Below are 19202 nucleotides of genomic sequence, written 5' to 3'. Positions count from 1 at the left end.
TGCATGACCCCCCTGCTTTTGCCGTGGTTTTTTCGCGCTCCCCAGGCTCCAGAGGCTTTCTAGGAACCTGGGGAGGGCGAAAACACCCTTCCCCCCCCCACGGGATGCCCTCCAGAGGCCTCAGGAGGTTTCCCTGAAGGCTCCGGAGGGCGAAAAACGGATCTATAGGGAACCCGGAAGTTTGAGAATGGTGACTCCCGGTTTGTCTGTAGTGCCATTTTTCACCCTCCGGAGTCTTCAAGGAAGCCTCCTGAAGGCTCTAGAGGGCGAAAAATGATCCTATGAGCAAACTGGAAGTCTATTAACAAACTTCCGGTTTGCCCGTAGGGCCAGTTTTTCGTGCTCCGGAGGGTAAAAAACACCCTCAAAAGAAGGCCGAAGTCAGCAGGCCAGCAGGTGCATGCGTGCTGGCCAGCTGACAGGGCAACGCCTCGCGTGCCCTGACAAAGGGCATGCCATAGGTTCGCCATCATGGATCTACAATATTCTATACACAATTAAAAGTATAATTGCCATAACCTTTGACTGGATGAAACAATGCATCCATAAGGCAAAAATTTTGAACCAAGGTATCTCAGTATGAGCTAATTTATAGAATGTGTCCAAAATCTGGGACTCATAACTCCTCTATAATTGAAACGTTTTATGACATAAAAATGATTATAAAACAATTTATGACATAATGCAAAATGTTGTTGGAAGTTATCACCCAGCCCTCTCCCAGAAAAATGAAATATCCTAGGAAATATTGAAAAGGCAGAATATTTCTCTGGATGTGAAAAGAAACATGTTTCAAAAAGACAAGGTAACTCTCCCTGCAGCTTCCTGCCCCCACCTTTTGTCCATGAGTCATTAAAGGCCAAGCTAGTCCACTTTACATAATGAAAGAGTTCTCCCCTTCACCTCCATGGGGAAGGTAATAAAGGCATGGTAATATAACTGACCACATGGCATCTGAACTCAACGAAACCTGGATTCAAAACAGTCTAGAGCAGGGGTGGCGAACACGCAGCTCGCGAGCCGCATGTGGCTCCCGGCCAAAATAAATGAGGCTCTTTGCCTCTTATCATTATTTAGTATACTGTGGCTCGGATCGCGCGCTCCCTTTCGGAAGCTGGGGAGGTCCTTTGCAGGCAGCTAGAACGGGCCGCCTGCAAAGGACTTCCCCAGACTTGCTTTGAGGAGCACGGGGCGACTGAGGCTAGTTGTGAAGCCCCAAAGCCCCCACCGCCACCGGAAGAACTGCTGCCACCTCCTCCTCATCCTCCTCTAACAGGCAGCACTGCCGGATTTGCCGCCCGGCGCTGCGGCTGAGATGAAGCCGCCAAAGCTCCAGCCGGCATCTCCGCACGTGGCAGCGGCGCCTCCCCTCCGCTCAGAGCAGCTGAGCTCAGTCAGCGCTGGGTTACCCCTGCCCCCTCCTCCTCCTCCGCCGTGCTTTTGAGGAGCCATGAGGCTGCAGGAGCCAGTAGGAAGGCGGGGGGGGAGCAGGGGAAAAAAAGCCTCATGGCTCCTCAAAAGCACAGAGGAGGGGGAGGGGGCAGAGGTAACCCAGCGCTGAGCTCAGGAGCAAATCTGGTGATTCTGTTGGAGGAGGAGGAGGTAGCAGCAGTTATTCTGGTGGCAACTCGTACTTGTCAGCATCTTCAGCAGAAGCCCTGCCCACAATGAAGAAAGCAAAGATGGAGCAGATCCACGCAGATGACGTCGCTGCAACATGACTGGAGGAGGAATTCTGGGAGTTGAAGTCCACAAGTGTTAAAGCTGTCAGGTTTGAAGACCCCTGGGGGTTTTTTTCCCTAAAGGGTTAGGGGTGCAAGGGTCTTGTAACTTGACAGCTTTAAGAGTTGCGTGCTTCAAATGCCAGAGTTTCTGAGCCAACATTTTGGTTGCTAAGCAAGAGCGTTGTTAAGTGATACTGATATTATATAACACTTTGAATTAAGCGGGTACCTTGAAGAAACATAACTTTGAGTTTCAAATAATACTGATTTCGTTGTTGTCTTAGGTGACATCTGTGAAAAAAATTCGGGTGCTCAGGCATGAAAATGTGCCGCTCAAACACTATACTTTTCTGCTCACATCGAAAAAAAATTAGAGGGAACATTGCTTCCGGGTGTGTTTTGGCAGGTCACTGCGTGGTGTGGCTCTCTGACTCTCACAGTTTAAAATTTTGGCTCTTTTTGTCGAACTTGTTCGCCACCCCTGGTCTAGAGAGTTGCCCCTGCATGGGCCCATGTGAGTCTGAAACCAATCAGAATACATTTCTTACACAGGAACAGGAAACAGATAGGTGGGACCGAACAGATTATAAAAAGCCCTGCAAACCCTTCTTCGACCCCTCCTTCTTCCCTTTTCTTCTTCTTCACCCAACACCTGGAAGCATGTGATCACCTTTTTCCCCAGGATCTCCAGCCATGCGGTCCTGTCCTCCATTAAAACATTAAACCATCTTTGTAAGCAGCCTCCATGCCTCCAGTGTATTTTTCCCCACTTGGGGGCGAACCCAGAAGGACATTTCTTCCAACAATGTCATAAAACATTTCCTGTGCTGATACCTGGATGTTGCCCTATATGTATGATGGCGAGCCTATGGCACGCGTGCCACAGGTGGCATGAGCGCCCTCTCTATGGGCACACAAACTGTTGCCTTAGTTCAGTTCCACCACACATGTGCATGCACCTCCCTCTGGCTGACTGGTCATCGGGTCTCTGCTGTGCACATGGGGGGGCTGTGCATGGGGCATGAGACATGCAGGGGGGGCGCATGTGTGCATGGGGGTGGGGTGTGTGCGTGGAGGGGTGGGAAGCATATGTGAGGCCCTGCAGGCATGCACAGGAAGTGGGGCATGTGCATGGGGGCCGCAGTGTGTGTGTATATGAGCCACATGTGCATTGCATTTTGGAGGTTCGGGCGCGCTTTGGGCACTCAGTCCGGAAAAGGTTAGCCATCCCTGCCCTATATAGTTCAGCATGGGCTACCTTCAAGGCAAATACATCTCTGATTGTAGCCCAGGTTTCCCAGTGAAGAAGCTCTTTCATTTTGTAGAAGCGCTGAGGTTGACCCAAGAGGTCACAGTTTGTCTTCTAAATCATAAAGTTATCCTTAGATATTTACTCTGCAACTATTTTTTTCCCTAATTTTTATGGAAGCTTAAAGAAGCAACTCTTGGCACTGGGAACGTTGAAAGAAATTTTGATTTCATGCATAGAGCATGTCGTAAATTTACTAGGATCTTTTAGTGAATAAGCCTAGGTGAACAAAGTCAGTTGTGCTTTTTACTACAGAATGTCTCTATGCATTGTGTGGTTTGTGGTTCTGCACAGAATAGCACACCGTTTATTTTTATTTGCCGACATTCAATATGCTGAGAAACTTGACCTTTTTTAAAAAAAATGTTTGTTTCTAAAAAGCAATTGGAGAGAGAAACCCTGTAGGATAGAAAACAGCATAGACATAAAGCCGGAAAGCCTGTCATTATTTTCATGCCTGTGAGAAGTAAAAGTTTATGAAATAAAGAAATGGAACCAATGAAAAATTACCTGAACTGTAAAATTTACAAAAAAAATGCAATACTCAGGTTTTCATGATATAAAATCAGGGTTATATTGATGTTGGTTTTCTGTTTTGCAACACCCTGGTAGCAATTTGCTAACAAATTGAACTGCTGCTTCAAGACACTAATGTTGGAGCTGATTTTGTTCCCTTCCAATAGCTTTTTGAGATTTGGTACAGTTTGTTTAACAACAGCATTTGGGGCTGAACTTAAAAAACCAAAGTGGTGACTTCATCACAATTCTGTGCAGTTTTTGGATACTATGTTGACAAATATTGAATATCTAGTGGCTGAACTGTTGGCAAGACAAAAGCAGTTCATCTATCTGGTTTGATCAATTATGGGCCAGATAGATTGGAGATCAAAGTTGTGTTTAGGTTGCTGGCCAATTATCCTGGAGGGACAATTGAATGAAATTTTAGGAACATTAGGAATATCTGGATCACTGGAGAGAGTGAAGTGAACAGGCTAACCTTGCCATCTATGATTCTGTTATCTTCTATCTAAAGGGCCAGTTTTTTTTTTAAACACCTTCTATAATATTTCTTTTAAACAATACAGCTTAAACTCAGCAAGGAAGTTCTGTGAACAACATCAGCCTTTCATATTTTTCATCAACACAACTAGAAATGAATTCTGAAAATACTTCTATACCCACTGCTCATTATTTAATGGAGATGTGCACTGCCTCTGGACTTCTCATTCATTATACAGTCTCATATTCCATTCTTGCTCAAATTCACAGTATTATATTGACCTAAAAATAAGATAAAATCAATTTTGGTGAGAAGAATTGCTCATTTGACAGCAGAGAAATCAAGCTAAAAACCTAAGCTTGGTAATATTGAGGAAGGGGACTTAAATATCCGGCTAACAGTCTTAGAATCATTTGTTCAGTTTAAATTGTCAGTTGTACCCATTTCTGTCATTGGCATAGCTACCCATAGTGGGATGTATTTTCAGTAATTAATAATGGTGAAAGGCAATATACTGTATGAGAAGTTAAAATTAATGGGAAACTTTCAGCTTCTGCCAGCCCGTAATCATAATATGTTATTCCTTTTCTGTACCAATTTCCAGAGTATATCTGGAGCCAATTGGGTTTCCTGGGGCACATCTTCCCCCCTATCATTTTAAAAATAATTTTAAATTATAATAAAGCTCTCTTAGACAAAACTAAATTGCAATATGTGTGGACTTTGAGAGGAAATTGCTCCGTATGATTCGTGTTCATCGGTTTTTGACACTGCCACCTTAACAAAACGTAGCAGCCTTTGTGAAATAAATTGCTGTGCTGTATATAGAGAGGTGTTTTTCTTCGTCCTTTTATGATTTAGAGACAAAATGTTTTTCCAAGGTTGTTGGGAACTGCTTCAGCCGAGCCTCTGGAGAAGAGCATTTCCTTCCACAAATATGGTCACTATGTCCAATAAATAGGATATTTGGTGTTATTACTTAACACTGACCTTTCTAGATGAAAGTACTTTGAAATATTTAGGTCTGTTGGTATATATACCAAAGTTACAGGCCATATCGAGGACACTTATTTATTTATTTTAAAAAGTTAAGTACTGACAAATATTTTAAAGTTCCTCTATTTTATACTTTGACCGCTAGCAGACCTGCATTCACAGCTGGCCCTGTGGCAGATTTACAGCTGCACATTTCCTTTGCATTCTTGTTGATTTCCCTAGCTTTATTTTATCTCGCAATGACTTTTATGGACAGAGCCAATAAAGGCTTCCTACCGCTGCTATGGTTTCTTTCTGGTGCAGAAACTGGAAAGTGAGGTATTCCAAACATGAAAAACAAAGAATATAAACTATGTAATATTAGACCCAGTTGGAATGAATTTCCTGTATGCGGCGGCTAAACAAAAAAAAAGTGAATACTTTTTGCCAACCCATCCAAAATACCATGAGGTATTCTGTGACGTTTGCAAATGAAGGCAATGGAAATGGCTTTGAGGTAGCTGACTTTCCGGTGAGCTTTATTTTGCCCTCAAAATAACTCTTACATGGAACTTGCAGGCAATAGAAAGAGACTATGAGCGAAGCTGACAGATCTATGCCTGCCTTCTTTAAGGTTCTTATTAAGTTGCAGAGCCTTATCGGCTGTATGTTAGTGTGTGTATTTGTATTTTGGTGCTACGGTAGTGTATTCTGAAGATATGGAAAGGCAGAAAGTAGATTAGATTACAAGGTAGTCCTTGATTTGTAATCAGTTGCTTAGCAACCATTAAAAGTTACAACAGACACCCCTCCCCAAATGTATTTACAACCTCATTCTGATGGTTGCACAATCACACACACCTGCGGTCATGTGATCCCATTGTGGGAGCTTGGCAACTGGCTCACCTTTACTGCAGTATTCTGCAATCACCTGACAACAATTTTCAATGTCTTTTTCCAGTTTCCAGCGTTTACTTCTGGATTCTGGCAAAAGATATCCACTGGATAAAACAGATTTGCTTAACAATTGTCATGTTTGTTAACAACAACTGCCAAAAAAAGGTCTTAAAATCAGGCACAGTCATATGGCGACCCGCTTAATGACCACTTCAGGCTCAATAATGTCCTAACTCAAGGACTACCTGTATTGTACTTTATTTGGACAAGTGTGCTTGTTCTGATGAGTTCTTGCATTATGTATAATTTTCATTAAAAGTTTGAAGAACAATAATAAAAAATACAACAAACTAAACAGAAACAGTGGAAAAAAGAAATAACATAAAAGGCTAAAAAGTGCAATAAGAAACAGAAATAAAAGAAAACAGAAAAGAGCAAGAGCAAGATATAAAGACATAAAGAAGTAGCTTCCAATATCCTTCACAACAGTTATATGTAAAATTAGATTTTAACTTCTCTAATGTTACATCATGACTTTCTTCTTTCTATAATCTGTAATGTCTCTTGTCTCACCATCAGAACCAAAAATCACAAATTCATTGTTTCTTTGTTTTTAGTCAAAAAGTCCACAAGGAGATTCCAATAAATATACTGAGGTCTTGCATAAGGATCAATGGGGTAGCAACAATGGTTTTGTGTCCTTTTAAAAACATATTACAGTGCATAAAATTTTGGAGCAATGTTCCCCAAGTTATTTATTAATACTTTTCTACTTGTGTTTTCTCCCCCCCCCACAGGATTCGAATCTTACACTGTACACCGAAAATCCAGACTTAACGTTGTGTTTCCAGAACACTGTCTTGGCTTGGATCCCATGTTTCTATCTTGGGTTCATCCTGCCATTTTACCTCCTTTATCTAAAATACAATAACCGAGGCTACATTGTATTGTCTGTGCTGAACAGGATCAAAACGGTAAGCTCTTTGCTTCCCCAAGGCACTATATAGACAGTGGCAGATGTGGCAATCTTTTAAACAGTTAACTTACAAGGAATAGATAAAGTATTGTTCCAAAAACAGTTAAAAAGAACAGCATCCAATCTTATCTTATATTTTGAAGCTTATGTTTCAAGTGTGACAGCGATTGAGCAATAGATGTACTGGGAAATACTGAAATAGAGCTTGATTTTCTTAAATAGTATTTCAAAATGGCTGCCATGTTTTTACTACTCCTGCCACCAATGAGTCAGAGAATAGCTTTTCAACTATATGTCAGCTGTTTCTGAAGAATGAAAGATCTTAGAATTCTTTTGCACCCTGCATAATGAATTGGACATGCATGACATCACATGATCGTGACTTTTATTTCCGCATTCTTCATTAATTCTGCTTGTTGGAAGCATGCAAATGGTGATCGTATGACCGTGAGGAGTTGCAATAGCAATAGCACTTAGACTTATATACTGCTTCACAGTGCTTTACAGCCCTCTTTAAGCGGTTTATAGACTCAGCCCCTAACAATCTGAGTCCTCATTTTACCCACTTCGGAAGGATGGATGGCTGAGTCAAACTTGAGCCTGGTGAGATTCGAACTGCTGAACTGCTGGCAATTGGCAGGCAACAGAAGTAGCCTGCAATACTGCATTCTAACCACTGCGCCACCACGGCTTATAATAAATGGGTGCCAGGCAAACGGTGATCGCACTAAGAGACACTGTGACAGTTGTAAATAGGATCAGTTGCGAAACTTTTATTTTAAACTTTGTTGTCATTTTCAACAATTCTTAAATGAGTAGTCTATAAGATACAGGTTGTCCTCCATTAATGATGGCAATTGGGATCAGAATTTCTGCTGCCAAACAATGCAAAACACAGTGTAACATGACCACATCACTTAACAATGACAATCCTGTCAGTCCTGGTTGCTGCTATTAACCAAATCCCACCCAGTCATTATCTGAGGATCTACCTTGATCTACGCATCTCCTAACTTGGTCTCTCCCAACCCCAAACGTTGGTAAGGTAAGGTACTGCCCCCTCTTCAACTCCCTCTGCTCACCTGTCTCCCCCTCCCATCTGTGCCCTTTCAACCATCCTTCACTCTGCTGGCCCTGCTACTTCACCCTCTTCCTCTTCCCATTGCTGACGAGGTGTCCCTGTCCTGGCCTTTTGCAAGGTGGCTGCTGGCTGCACTAGGCTTTCTTCCCATAGCCAACTGCATGCTTCTTCAAATCCTAGGTAGCCCTTTTTTCCAAGGCTTTGGAAGGTGGCATGTAGGGCAGCCGAAAGGGCAGAAATGGGAGATGGGCAGGTGAGGGAGTTGGAACCTCCCTTAGTCATTAGTGCAGGTGGGCTGCCAGGTGCCAGGAGTTTGATCGTGTGACTGCAGGGATGCCGCATTGGCTGAAACTTTATGGAGTGGGAATAACTACCTTTATTCAGTCCCATCATTACTTCAAACAGTTGCTGAAGGAAGGGTTGTTAAGAGCTACCTGTATTTTTTATCGGGAACAAATCATTGAAGCTTCCTTTTGATAGTCTTCTTTTAATTCATATTGCCCATTGCTTCACTGAGTGCAGTGATGGCTTGCAGTCTCTATGAAACGATGAGCAATGATGAATTTTAAGGAAATACACTATCAAAAACTTCAGTTGATCATGAAACAAAAGGACAAAAGTTGGTAGTCATTTTATAATGGTCAACAACTATATCACACATGTACACAAGCATATAGAGGGATATAAATGAACATAAAATACCTGACAAATCTAAAATCACAAGAAAAAATATTAAATTTATTAAGTTTAAAATGGTTAAGGAAAATATTTTTTAAAACCTTCTGATCCTGTGAAATACTACACAAATTTGGCTATCCTATAGGAGTAACTTAGGATGTGGTGCCTCAGTGGCTAATACGTTAAGCTTGTCTATCAGAAAGGTTGGCAGTTAGGTGATTCGAATCCCTAGCGCTGCGTAATGGAGTGAGCTCCCATTACTTGTCCCAGCTTCTGCTAACCTAGCAGTTTGAAAGCACGTAAAAATGCAAGTAGAAAAATAGGAACCACCTTTGGTGGGAAGGTAACAGCGTTCCGTGTGCCTTCGGCATTGAGTCATGCCGGCCACATGACCACGGAGACGTCTTTGGACAGCGCTGGCTCTTCGGCTTTGAAACGGAGATGAGCACCGGCCTCTAAAGCTGGGAACAACTAGCACATACGTGCGAGGGGAACTTTACCTTTGCGTATAGGAGTAACTTATGAAGTTCAAAACACAGAGCACCTCATAAAAACAAATGGTTCTCTCCCATGTTAAGAATTAATATCTACCATTCTAACAAATAAGAATTTTTCCCCATTTTGTTCTCAGTCCTGGCTGTAGTGTCCTTCCTCAAATGCCCTGCTGACATCTCTAAACTCCCTCTTTGCCTGTAGCAACAAGGAGGTCTCTTATTTTCTTTTGGGGGGATTAAGGGACTCATAAGTGTTTTCTTAGTCTCCTTGAGTGTCTGCAGCAATCCAAGAATGTGTCAGAATGACCATACAACTAGTCCTTGATTTGCAATCATTTGTTTAATGACCAAAGTTACAATGGCACTGAAAAAAGTTACTTATGACTGGTTTCTACACTTATGACTGTTGCAGCATCCCCATGGTCACGTGATCAAAATTCACATAAAGTGGCTTAAAGTCAGGCAAAACTGACTTAACAACTGTCTTGCTTAGCAACAGAAATTTGGGGTATGCAAATTTAGCTGTATGCACACGGTAACATCATGATGCAAATCCAGCCTTTGCATACTGTTCTTAAATTCTAATGTATGACACAAGTGTGGAAGTTGTTTTTTTTGCACCATGATGTCATGGGACACATTTTGTCATTTGGTCCCATTGGATCTCCATGTCTATGGAGGTGGAGAAGGAACCTTACAGGTACTCCAGGAAAATTGTGAGTGTTTAATATAAATGCTCCCTTTAGCTATCAAATATAAGTGGCTAAACATTCCTTCACAGATTAAGGAACTGAATTTAGAATTAGACTTTGGTCTTGCCTGCCCTCTTTCATTGCTCTTTTTCTGTGACATTCTTAGGAATTAAGAATCTCTCAGGTAGTTGCTTTTATTTCTAAAAGCTTATTAGGATTCATCCGGGACAATAGTCAAAAGAGAAGGGGAAGCTTAACTTCAGCTCATAGGGGTTTTTTGGCGATAATTTTGTGCTTTTTTTTTTTTTTGTAGTGATATTTTCTGTACTGAAATATCCAGGTTTTTTTTTAATCACTTCAGTAACTTATCAAAGAAGTGAGCACCAAATTGATTAAAACAACTTTACCCACTCTAACATTTTACAGCAGTAATCTAAATGTATTCACCATCTAATACAGAAGCTTATGGTGATATTTTCATCCCATTGAAGTAAGAAACTATATTTGCATTTTTTTAAAAAAAACTTTTTAAGATAATTTCCTTTGAGTTCATGTACTTTTCTTGAAAGCAAGTATGGCAGTGGTTTGCAATCTGCATCCTTTTCCAGCCCAAATGTTTTCTCGGTTTTCTAGTCCAGCCTATGGTTTTGTGGTTTATTCTTAGTAGTCTCCCACTAGCTCCAATATTGCTAGGCGCTCCTAAGTCTGTTAGATGCTGGGCTGCTTCATATGAACCATGGGCCAAAATTCTGACTTTGGGTCTTTGGGCTCTAAATGATAACATCCAAGCTCACCCGATACTAGCAGATCAAAACCAGAGTGTTCTTCTCATTTGCAAATTAGAACTAACTTTTCCTCACAGCCCTTTTCTTTCTCATTCTCTTATCCCCTTTCTTTAAAACACTGTTGTGGAATGATGTAAAGCTCTAATCTCTGTGCTGAACAGATTTTTAACGCGGAGTCCAACATAACTAAGCCTCCTCCATGCCATTTGTACAGCTTGATTGGTAGCTCACGGATCCTGAGGATGCTTTTGCAGGCTTACTTGCATATATATGTAGGCAAGGGTGGGTTCCTGCCAGTTCTAACCTCTTCTACAGTGCTACTTAGAACCGGTTCCAGCTCCCTCCCCCCGCCCATCTGCACATCATCAAGATGAAGAGCGAGAGGAGGAAATCTGGGAGTTGAAGTCCACAAGTCTTAAAGCTGTCAAGTTTGAACACTCCTGGGTTTTTTTTTCTAAAGGTTATGGGTGCAAGGGTCTTGTAACTTGACAGCTTTAAGACTTGCACACTTCAGTGCCAGAGTTCCTGAGCCAACATGACTGGAGGAGGAATTCTGGGAGTTGAAGTCCACAAGTCTTAAAGCTATCAAGTTTGAACACCCCTGTAGGTAGGAGATCAACTTTATTAGAACCATTAGTTGGAAAAAGACAAGTTAGGAATGGCAAATGAGTATAACCCCTAGATGGCCAGCAAAGAAAGAGTTGTAAACTAAAATAAAGTATGTGTTGCAGGCTACTAGTGCTGTAAATATTTGCATATATACTGAAATACAGTATAACTACTTTTGAAACGTTTCGTGCTTTTGGATCCTTAACTGATTGTCTTTTTCTCTCCTTATTACAGGCCTTTGCTTTTGTGCTTTGGGGGGTTTGCTGGTCCAATCTTTTCTATGCCTTCCATGAAATCACTCAGAACAGAACTCCATCGCCTGTGTATTTTGTAACGCCTTTAATTGCTGGCATCACAATGGTAAGTGCGTCTTTCTCTTTTTGCTGTTACTATTTACATGTTGAAAAGAAATGTGATGATGGGAAATATTTTTGCATAGCTCAAGTACTGCGGAGCCATGGAAAAAACACAGATAGGGGGTAGTTTTATTTCATAGCCCATTCATTTCCTTAGTAATACTGTTTGTGCTGCTGTTCTGTGATATCAACAAAAAGGGAAGCATTCTGGAGCATTTGACAAAGAAGGTTTTGGGTCTGGTAACCCACTTCCATCTTCCAAACAGGAAGCTGGACTAGGAGGGGGCGGGAAAGAGCAGTGAAAGCGTTTTAAAGAGATATATATTGCAAAGTTTGATGGCACGAGCAAAGGATCTTTCTGTGGATCATTAAAGCACCTGCAACTTTTGGAAGACTGGGAAAGGTGTTTTGAAGGCTTTCCCCAGCTGTCTGCACATATATGTGCACATATAGCCGTTGTGTTTCATTGGCAGTTTCAGTGGAAATGTACTATGCACACATGTGGAAAACACGAGGGAACGCCAACAAGCTTTCGCAAGCTGTATTTGTTAGTACAGCTCTAATGCACAGAAAATAAATTCTCAATCCTTGGAACTTGTCTTCCTTTCCCCAGTTGGATTTGGGATTTGATCACCCTCTACCATAAAGTGAGATAATGAATTACATCATCTACTGTCCAATAAAAAGGAGAGATATTGAAGATCTGCCTTCTATGCTCATGCTTTAATTTAAAGAAGAAAAGACAAATAGATCTTGGCAAGAGTGGAAGATGTGAGATACGAACTGCTGATTTTGAGCTGCTGATTGGTCTTCATTTGCTTTTTGTCTGCAGCTCTGAGATTCTCTTAAGGTGTACCACTTAAAAAAGAAAAAAAAGATAACAGCTTCTTGGATCACTCAACATCTACAGTACTGAAATATTATTTTAGTTCTGTAGAGAAGGAAGAAATTTGGCTATATATTTAAGAGGAACTAAATTAAAAATATTATGATTTCTGCTTTGGGCAAACCAAAATGTTGAATAACATAACTGTCCCTTCATCTTTTAATATTGTCTATTCTTCTGCCTAAAACTATGTTGGAATAGAGTAGAGTAGAATAGAATAGAATAGAATAGAATAGAATAGAATAGAATAGAATAGAATAGAATAGAATAGAATAGAAGAACAGAACAGAACAGAACAGAATAGAATTCTTTATTGGTCAAGTGTGATTGGACACATAAGGTATTTGTCTTTGGTGCATATGCTCTCAGTGTATATAAAAAGACAAGATACGTTCATCAAGAATCATAAGGTACAGCACTTAATGATAGTCATAGGGTACAAATAAGCAATCAGGAAACAATTAATATCAATATAAATTGTAAGGATACAAGCAACAAAGTTACAGTGTTGCAGTCATAACGTGGGGAAAAATCTTTCCTTAGACTCCGGAGAATCTTTTTGCTGCTTTATTCTCTGAAAATTCAAATAATGTTTTGAGAAAAAATATTAAAAATCCAACACTAATATAATAAATATTGAGTTAAGCATAGGAATTTGATATATGAATACCAGGACAGAGAAAGAAAAGCAGTTTTCTTATTTGCACAAATGAAGATACCATTCACCATCACCAAATTGTTTTTCATAAAGGAGACAAAAACACTGGCTACCTAGTCCTAGCACAAAAATAATAACACCCAATACCATATAAAAACCGACTATTTCAGCTAACTGCTTTTCTATTTTTTGTCGACAACATGATATGGAGCTATCCATCAGGTCACTAGGAATTAATCCTGGAAAAAAAAACCTTTAGGGAATTTAATCCGATTCTCATCATTCCATTTCACTGGATCTCCACTGCCTTTCTTCGCAGCTGGCAGCCATGTTGCTCATCCAGTATGAAAGACTCCATGGTGTCCAATCCTCAGGGATCCTAATCATCTTCTGGTTCTTGTGTGTGCTGTGTGCTGTTGGTCCTTTGAGATCCAAAATCCTTGGTTCTCCAGCTCAGGTAAATTAGGTGTGCTTGTGTTGAATTATGCCATATTTTCACAGAGTTAATGATGGAAGGAAGATGCTTGACGGTCCATTTGTGGGAGTTATGAGTGAAGGGCTACTTATAGGCTGAGTATGTGGCAGATGAATAGTTTATTCAGCCACCTAGATTAGAATAGATGGTGTTTCAGACTGAGATAAAATCTATTAGCACACTAATAGATTTTAGTGGGATTCAGTGGCTAAGACGCTGAGCTTGTCGATCAGAAAGGTTGGCAGTTCAGCAGTTCGAATCCCTAGTGTCGCATAATGGAGTGAGCTCCTGTTACTTGTCCCAGTTTCTGTCAACCTAGCAGTTTGAAAGCATGTAAAAATGCAAGTAGAAAAATGGGAACCCCCTTTGGTGGGAAGGTAACAGAGTTCCGTGCGCCTTCAGCTTTTAGTCATGCCGGCCACATGACCACGGAGAGGTCTTCTGACAGCGCTGGCTCTTCTGCTTTGAAATGGAGATCAGCACCACCCTCTAGAGTTGGGAACGACTAGCACATATGTGCGAAGGGAACATTTACCGTTACCTTAATAGATTTTTTAGAATGCATGTGTGGTGGAATCTTTACCTAATAAATTTCAGTTCAGGCTTTAATGGCTCATTGGCAAAGGTGGGGGCTACTAAGAGTGAGTCTGCTTCCTTTAAGAGTTGTGGACAGCTTGACTGGCTGGTGAATTCTGGGAGCTGAAGTCCACAGTTCTCAAAGCTGCCAAGTTTGGAGACTCCTGCTTTAAGACATTAGCATGCCAAATCAGAATAGTCATGTTTTACCCTTCATGATGTTATTCACCATCTTAATGAAATCCATCCATTGATTGTTTTAGGGTAACATTCTATTGTTCTAGTTCATTCTAACGGTTGCCTCAAATATACAATTTCAATATGCATGGAGAAAGTTGCATTGTATTAGTTTGTTATTTTACTTTTCCCTTGCCCACTGCCGCTGTCTCTTTTTAGGACCAAACGGAAGGCAGATTTAGGATGATCATGTTTTATATCTACTTTGCACTGATCCTTATTGAATGTATTCTTTCGTGTTTCAACGAAAAGCCTCCGTTCTTTTCTCCTGTGAATTTAGATCCGGTAAGTACATTTTTAGGGTTCCCCCCCCCCTAGATTTTCATGAGTGCTGAATAGTTCGTTTCAGAGGTTAGTTTTCAACTGGTTCGGACCGATTCAGACGAACCGGTAGCTGCCCCAGCTCTATGTCATCCTATTGCCCCGGCTCTATGCTGTCCTACCCAGAAGTTGTGAATGTCCCAACACTGGAAGTCTTTAAGAAGATGTTGGATAGCCATTTGTCTGAAACGGTATAAGGTTTCTTGCCTAGGCAGGGGGTTGGACTAGAAGACCTCCAAGGTCCCTTCCAACTCTGCGATTATATTGTATTGTAATTAGCCACGTTTTCGCAGCTGTGTACATCTATGCAAGCTACAGGTGTGAGCAAAGCGCATTCGTGGAAGGTGTGCACGCTCACAAAGTGAGCAGGCGTGGGTACGGCAAACCGGTGTTAAACGTCTGTGAAACTCACCTCTGTTTTTTTTTATTTATGCCAGTTTTGTTTTTCTGAGATGCTCGTCAAAACCCATCTTCCATCCCAACTTTGTGTAGGCTGTATCTTATACTAATTGGGAGAGGATAGCCTATGATCCTGGCCCCACTTCTTTCTTTTGAAACCTTAGTTTTGCAGCTGCTTGAGCCCCCCAGGCAGATTTGCTAAAACTCAGTGCCACGGTTTCCTGCTATTTTTAATTGAAAAACACAACAACAGTGATGTGTAAACCCTAGAATGAATAAAATACTTTTATAAAAACAAAGAACTACTACCAAATGTCCTCCGAACAGAAAAGAGGGGGGGGGAGACAGCATGAGAGGGTTCCATGTATTTCACACCCACCCATTCAGTGTAAATCATTGTAATTTCATTCTCTGTTCTTGAAAACTGTAAAATGTAGTTTCTGGCTGCCAAAAGATCACACAGTCCAGTCTCAGTTTATTGCTCTGTTTCTAGGCAGTATTAGAGTGAAGTTTGCCTCTCAGTGATCATGAGAAACACACACACCCTCTACTAAATTCGCAACATTTATTGTCCTTTGATTACCAATAACCGATTGACTATTCAGATGCAGGATAGGAATGAGGAGTGGGGGTGAGGCTAGCTGCCAGCTCATTCTGAAGGCAGAAGGCAGGTTGTAGAGACTGGCTATCTTCGTTTTTATGAGCTTTCTGTGAAGATAGGGTTTGCATCTAATTAAAGAGGGATTAATTTCGCTGCAACGCTCCTTGCTTAAAAAAAAAAAAACCACCCAACCACAGGGAAACTGGAGCAGGAGTTTGCATAGCTGATCTAGGAGTGAACATGTTTAGTTTCTGCAGAAAGGGTAATTAGCAAGGAAAATCGGTAAATAGAAGAGCATCTGTGCAATTTTGTTTACAGAAATGCTTATCCTTGTTTAATGAGATTCACTGCAAACCATATAAAATCCCCAGGGCAGAATGTTGATTTGGAGAACAAAGAGCTAATCCATTTTGGTTCAAGAGGACTTCTACTCACCCCACAAGGAATATCCTTTCCCTTTCTCCTTAATATATGTGCTTACATTTCCCCCCCCCCTCCCGCCCCCAAGAAATTTTCCATTTCTCGGGAGCAGGTTTTGAAAACACAGGGACTCACAGAGAACAGAGAACCTGATCCATCCCCAGTGTCCATTATGCTGGTAGTTAGACTTCATGAAATATCATTTAGAAAGCAGCAATAGGTCAGGTGTATTTTATACCTCCTCTTTGAAAGGTGTATGGGTGTGTAGAAAATATTGGGCTAATCAAACATTATTTCCATATTCCCTAAAAAGCTGTGCAAGGGCTAAGAGCAGAATGTTTCCTTTTACTCTGACCCACCTGGCCTTAATAAAGTCTTCTGGAAGCTGGTTAGCAGGGAGAAGGAACTGGAAGTTGGAGGCAAATCCTTCATTTCATACATAGATTCATTTCATACGTATTTACATTCAAATTATTTTGTGTAATGGGATCTTTCACAGAAAGTTTAGCTAAAAAATAACTGACTTTTTGTTTTTCTTTTTTTTCCTCTTTAACCCTCCACAATTTGTCATAGAATCCCTGCCCAGAATTAAATTCTGGTTTTCTTTCAAGGATAACATTTTGGTGGTTCACAAGGTAAGCATGATATTTCACATTTTATTGTGCTCTTTTGATATTACTGGAGAAGTGCCCGTTGAAAAGCTATCCTTTGTGTTCTTGGTGATCCCGCTGCATTCCTATATAGAAGTTCTGTTTGGCGTGCCATTCATTTATATTTCATGCCCTTCCTCCTTTTGCTAGAAGTTATATGTTGGTAGGGTAGAGGTGAGAGCCAGTTTAGTATTGTGGCCAAGGCACCAGGCTAGCAATCGGGAGAGTATGAATTCTACTGCTGCCTTAGGCATTATTAAAATTGGCAACCTTTAAACCAGTTTTTCAGTTTCAAACACAATGGTGCAACCTGGATTAATCTTATAAATCCCCACAAGGCCCAGATGTATAGAAATTTAGAGAGAGAGAGAGAGAGGGAGGGAGGGAGAGGGAGGGAGGGAGGGAGGGAGAGAGAGAGAGAGAGAGAGAGAGAGAGAGAACGAACAGAATATGCAAAGTAAGTGATAGACAAACAAAAACAAAATGGTGAAGGTATTAACATTAAGACTAGGGAGACATAAATTCAGGTTTACCTCAAAAATCTCACAACCTCACTCACTCTCTCTCCCTTCCTCCCACCAACCTATTTTCAGGAATTCCTATTATGGGGATAAAATGAAGGGGAATCCCATTCTTTTGAAGGAATGGTGAGGTGTACATCTAATAGAAAAGTGGACAACTTGTTTGTGAAGCACTGTATTTGAGAGATGAGACAGGAGGCTGGTTTTTTTATGGGTCGTTTTGTATATTACCACTGTGCAAAGCAAACTGCAAGACAACCCTTCTGGATCTTGAGGCCAGGAAACAGTTGTTCGAATAAGACTCAGCATGGCTGCTTCAAAGCCCTCCTGAATTTTTCTCCGGTTCTCCCAGGAGAGGGTCTGTTCTAGGCATGCCTAGATTTACCTAGGAGACTTCAGGGGAGTCTTGAAACAGCCTCAATGAGCCTTTTTTGGTCAGGGAGCAGATTCAGAATGACACCTCATTGGCGAGTGAAATATTTCATGGGATGACTAGCAGAGCCCTATTGAATATTGCTGCTGCTGTGGAAGAGGAGAAATGGGTTGTTATGCTGGATAAAGCCCCGCCCTTCCTCTTTGAACATGCCAACTTCGATAGTCTTCCTGTAGTTACAACCAATCCATGTTTTATTTGGCTACATGCTTGGTTAAATACATGAACACCCTTGCAAACCATTCGTATGTTGAGAGGTAATCCTCCTCCCTCTTAAATTTACAACATAGTTGGTTTGCACTGTGAACTGACCAATGTCCTGCATACTCCTTCCCCATATACTAGAAGCAAATGATATTGGCCAAGGGCAAGAAAATAAGCAGCAGATGGATACATTATTAGGACCGTGCAAAACATTTGAAAAAATGAATGTTGCAATGCTTTTACAACTTTTGAAAGCAGCCGCATCCCCTGCAGAGCTCACATGTGGCCCGTGGGACCTTCTCATTCCAGTATTGTGCACACAGAGACAACTAGGATAACATTGGAAGCAGCTCCCATGAGCCTTGCAGGAGATAAACTGCTTTGGCATTTGGAAGAGAGGGGCTTCTCTGCTTGTTAACGTGCATTGTGGAATAGCTCTTCCAGGTGCTTTGCATGCTCTGTAGGTTTGCCCTTGGAGTCGTGGAGAGAGAAATTAAGATAAATGCCTGCCGTCAGTAGAGGTATTTGCCCATTTAATGTACAAAAAGGTTGTTTGTCCAGACTGACTCAAGAGTTATTAATGTGCTTTTGTTACTGTTGTCTAGCTTGGCAATAAAAGGCTATAAGAACCCTCTTGAAGACAAAGATTTATGGTCTCTGAATAATGATGATAAATCTGAAGTGATAGTCCAAAAGCTCCAGAAAGAGTGGGACAAACAAAAACAACGTGGGAAATTGTAAGTTGGCTTCGGTTTGTTTGTTTGTTTGTGTGGTTTTTTTTTTAAAGCCATTTCTTTGCTTCTGTTTTTATGAATAAAATGCAGGGCATTTCTGTATGGTAGCCTAAGCCACCAGTCACTGTGTGACTTCCAACATGCTGTGGGTTGATAGCAGGATTGGGCTGTTGCTCAGTTCATACTCAGGCCAATGCAGGACCTGATAGGTCAGGGGTCCTCAAACTTTTTAAACAGGGGGTGATTCACAGTCCCTCAGACTGTTGGGGGGGGGCTGGGCCAGCTGGGTGGGTGTGGCTGGTGGTCATGTGACTAAGTGGGCACGGCCAATTTAGCAGTCTATTTTGCCTTTGTCCTTGCTGTATTTGCCCCTCCCCTATTCACCCACCTGGATTATATGGCTGTGAAAAATACCCTGAGAGGCTGTTTTTAAAGTGTTTTTAAAGACTTTTCAAGCACTACTTTACAAGCTGGCAGCTGATTTTCAAGCCCTCCCCTACTTACCCACCAG

The 19202-nt window shown here is 41.3% G+C and overlaps 1 protein-coding gene across 1 annotated transcript in view; it reads left to right on the top strand.

Annotated features, from left to right (window-relative positions):
• The window catches only part of ABCC3 (ATP binding cassette subfamily C member 3), an 86421-nt gene that overhangs the window by 12889 nt on the left and 54330 nt on the right, over positions 1–19202 (top strand). Inside the window, exons 2-7 of the mRNA XM_081937202.1 lie at positions 6703–6879; positions 11455–11580; positions 13440–13577; positions 14568–14693; positions 16723–16784; positions 18563–18694. Coding sequence (XP_081793328.1) covers positions 6703–6879; positions 11455–11580; positions 13440–13577; positions 14568–14693; positions 16723–16784; positions 18563–18694 — 761 coding nt within the window. The remainder of the gene's footprint in view (positions 1–6702; positions 6880–11454; positions 11581–13439; positions 13578–14567; positions 14694–16722; positions 16785–18562; positions 18695–19202) is intronic.

The sequence above is a fragment of the Natrix helvetica genome, assembly GCF_964273705.1.
Source record: "Natrix helvetica genome assembly, chromosome: 1".
Lineage (NCBI taxonomy): Eukaryota > Metazoa > Chordata > Lepidosauria > Squamata > Natricidae > Natrix > Natrix helvetica.
This window is presented reverse-complemented; position numbering and strand designations above follow the sequence as displayed.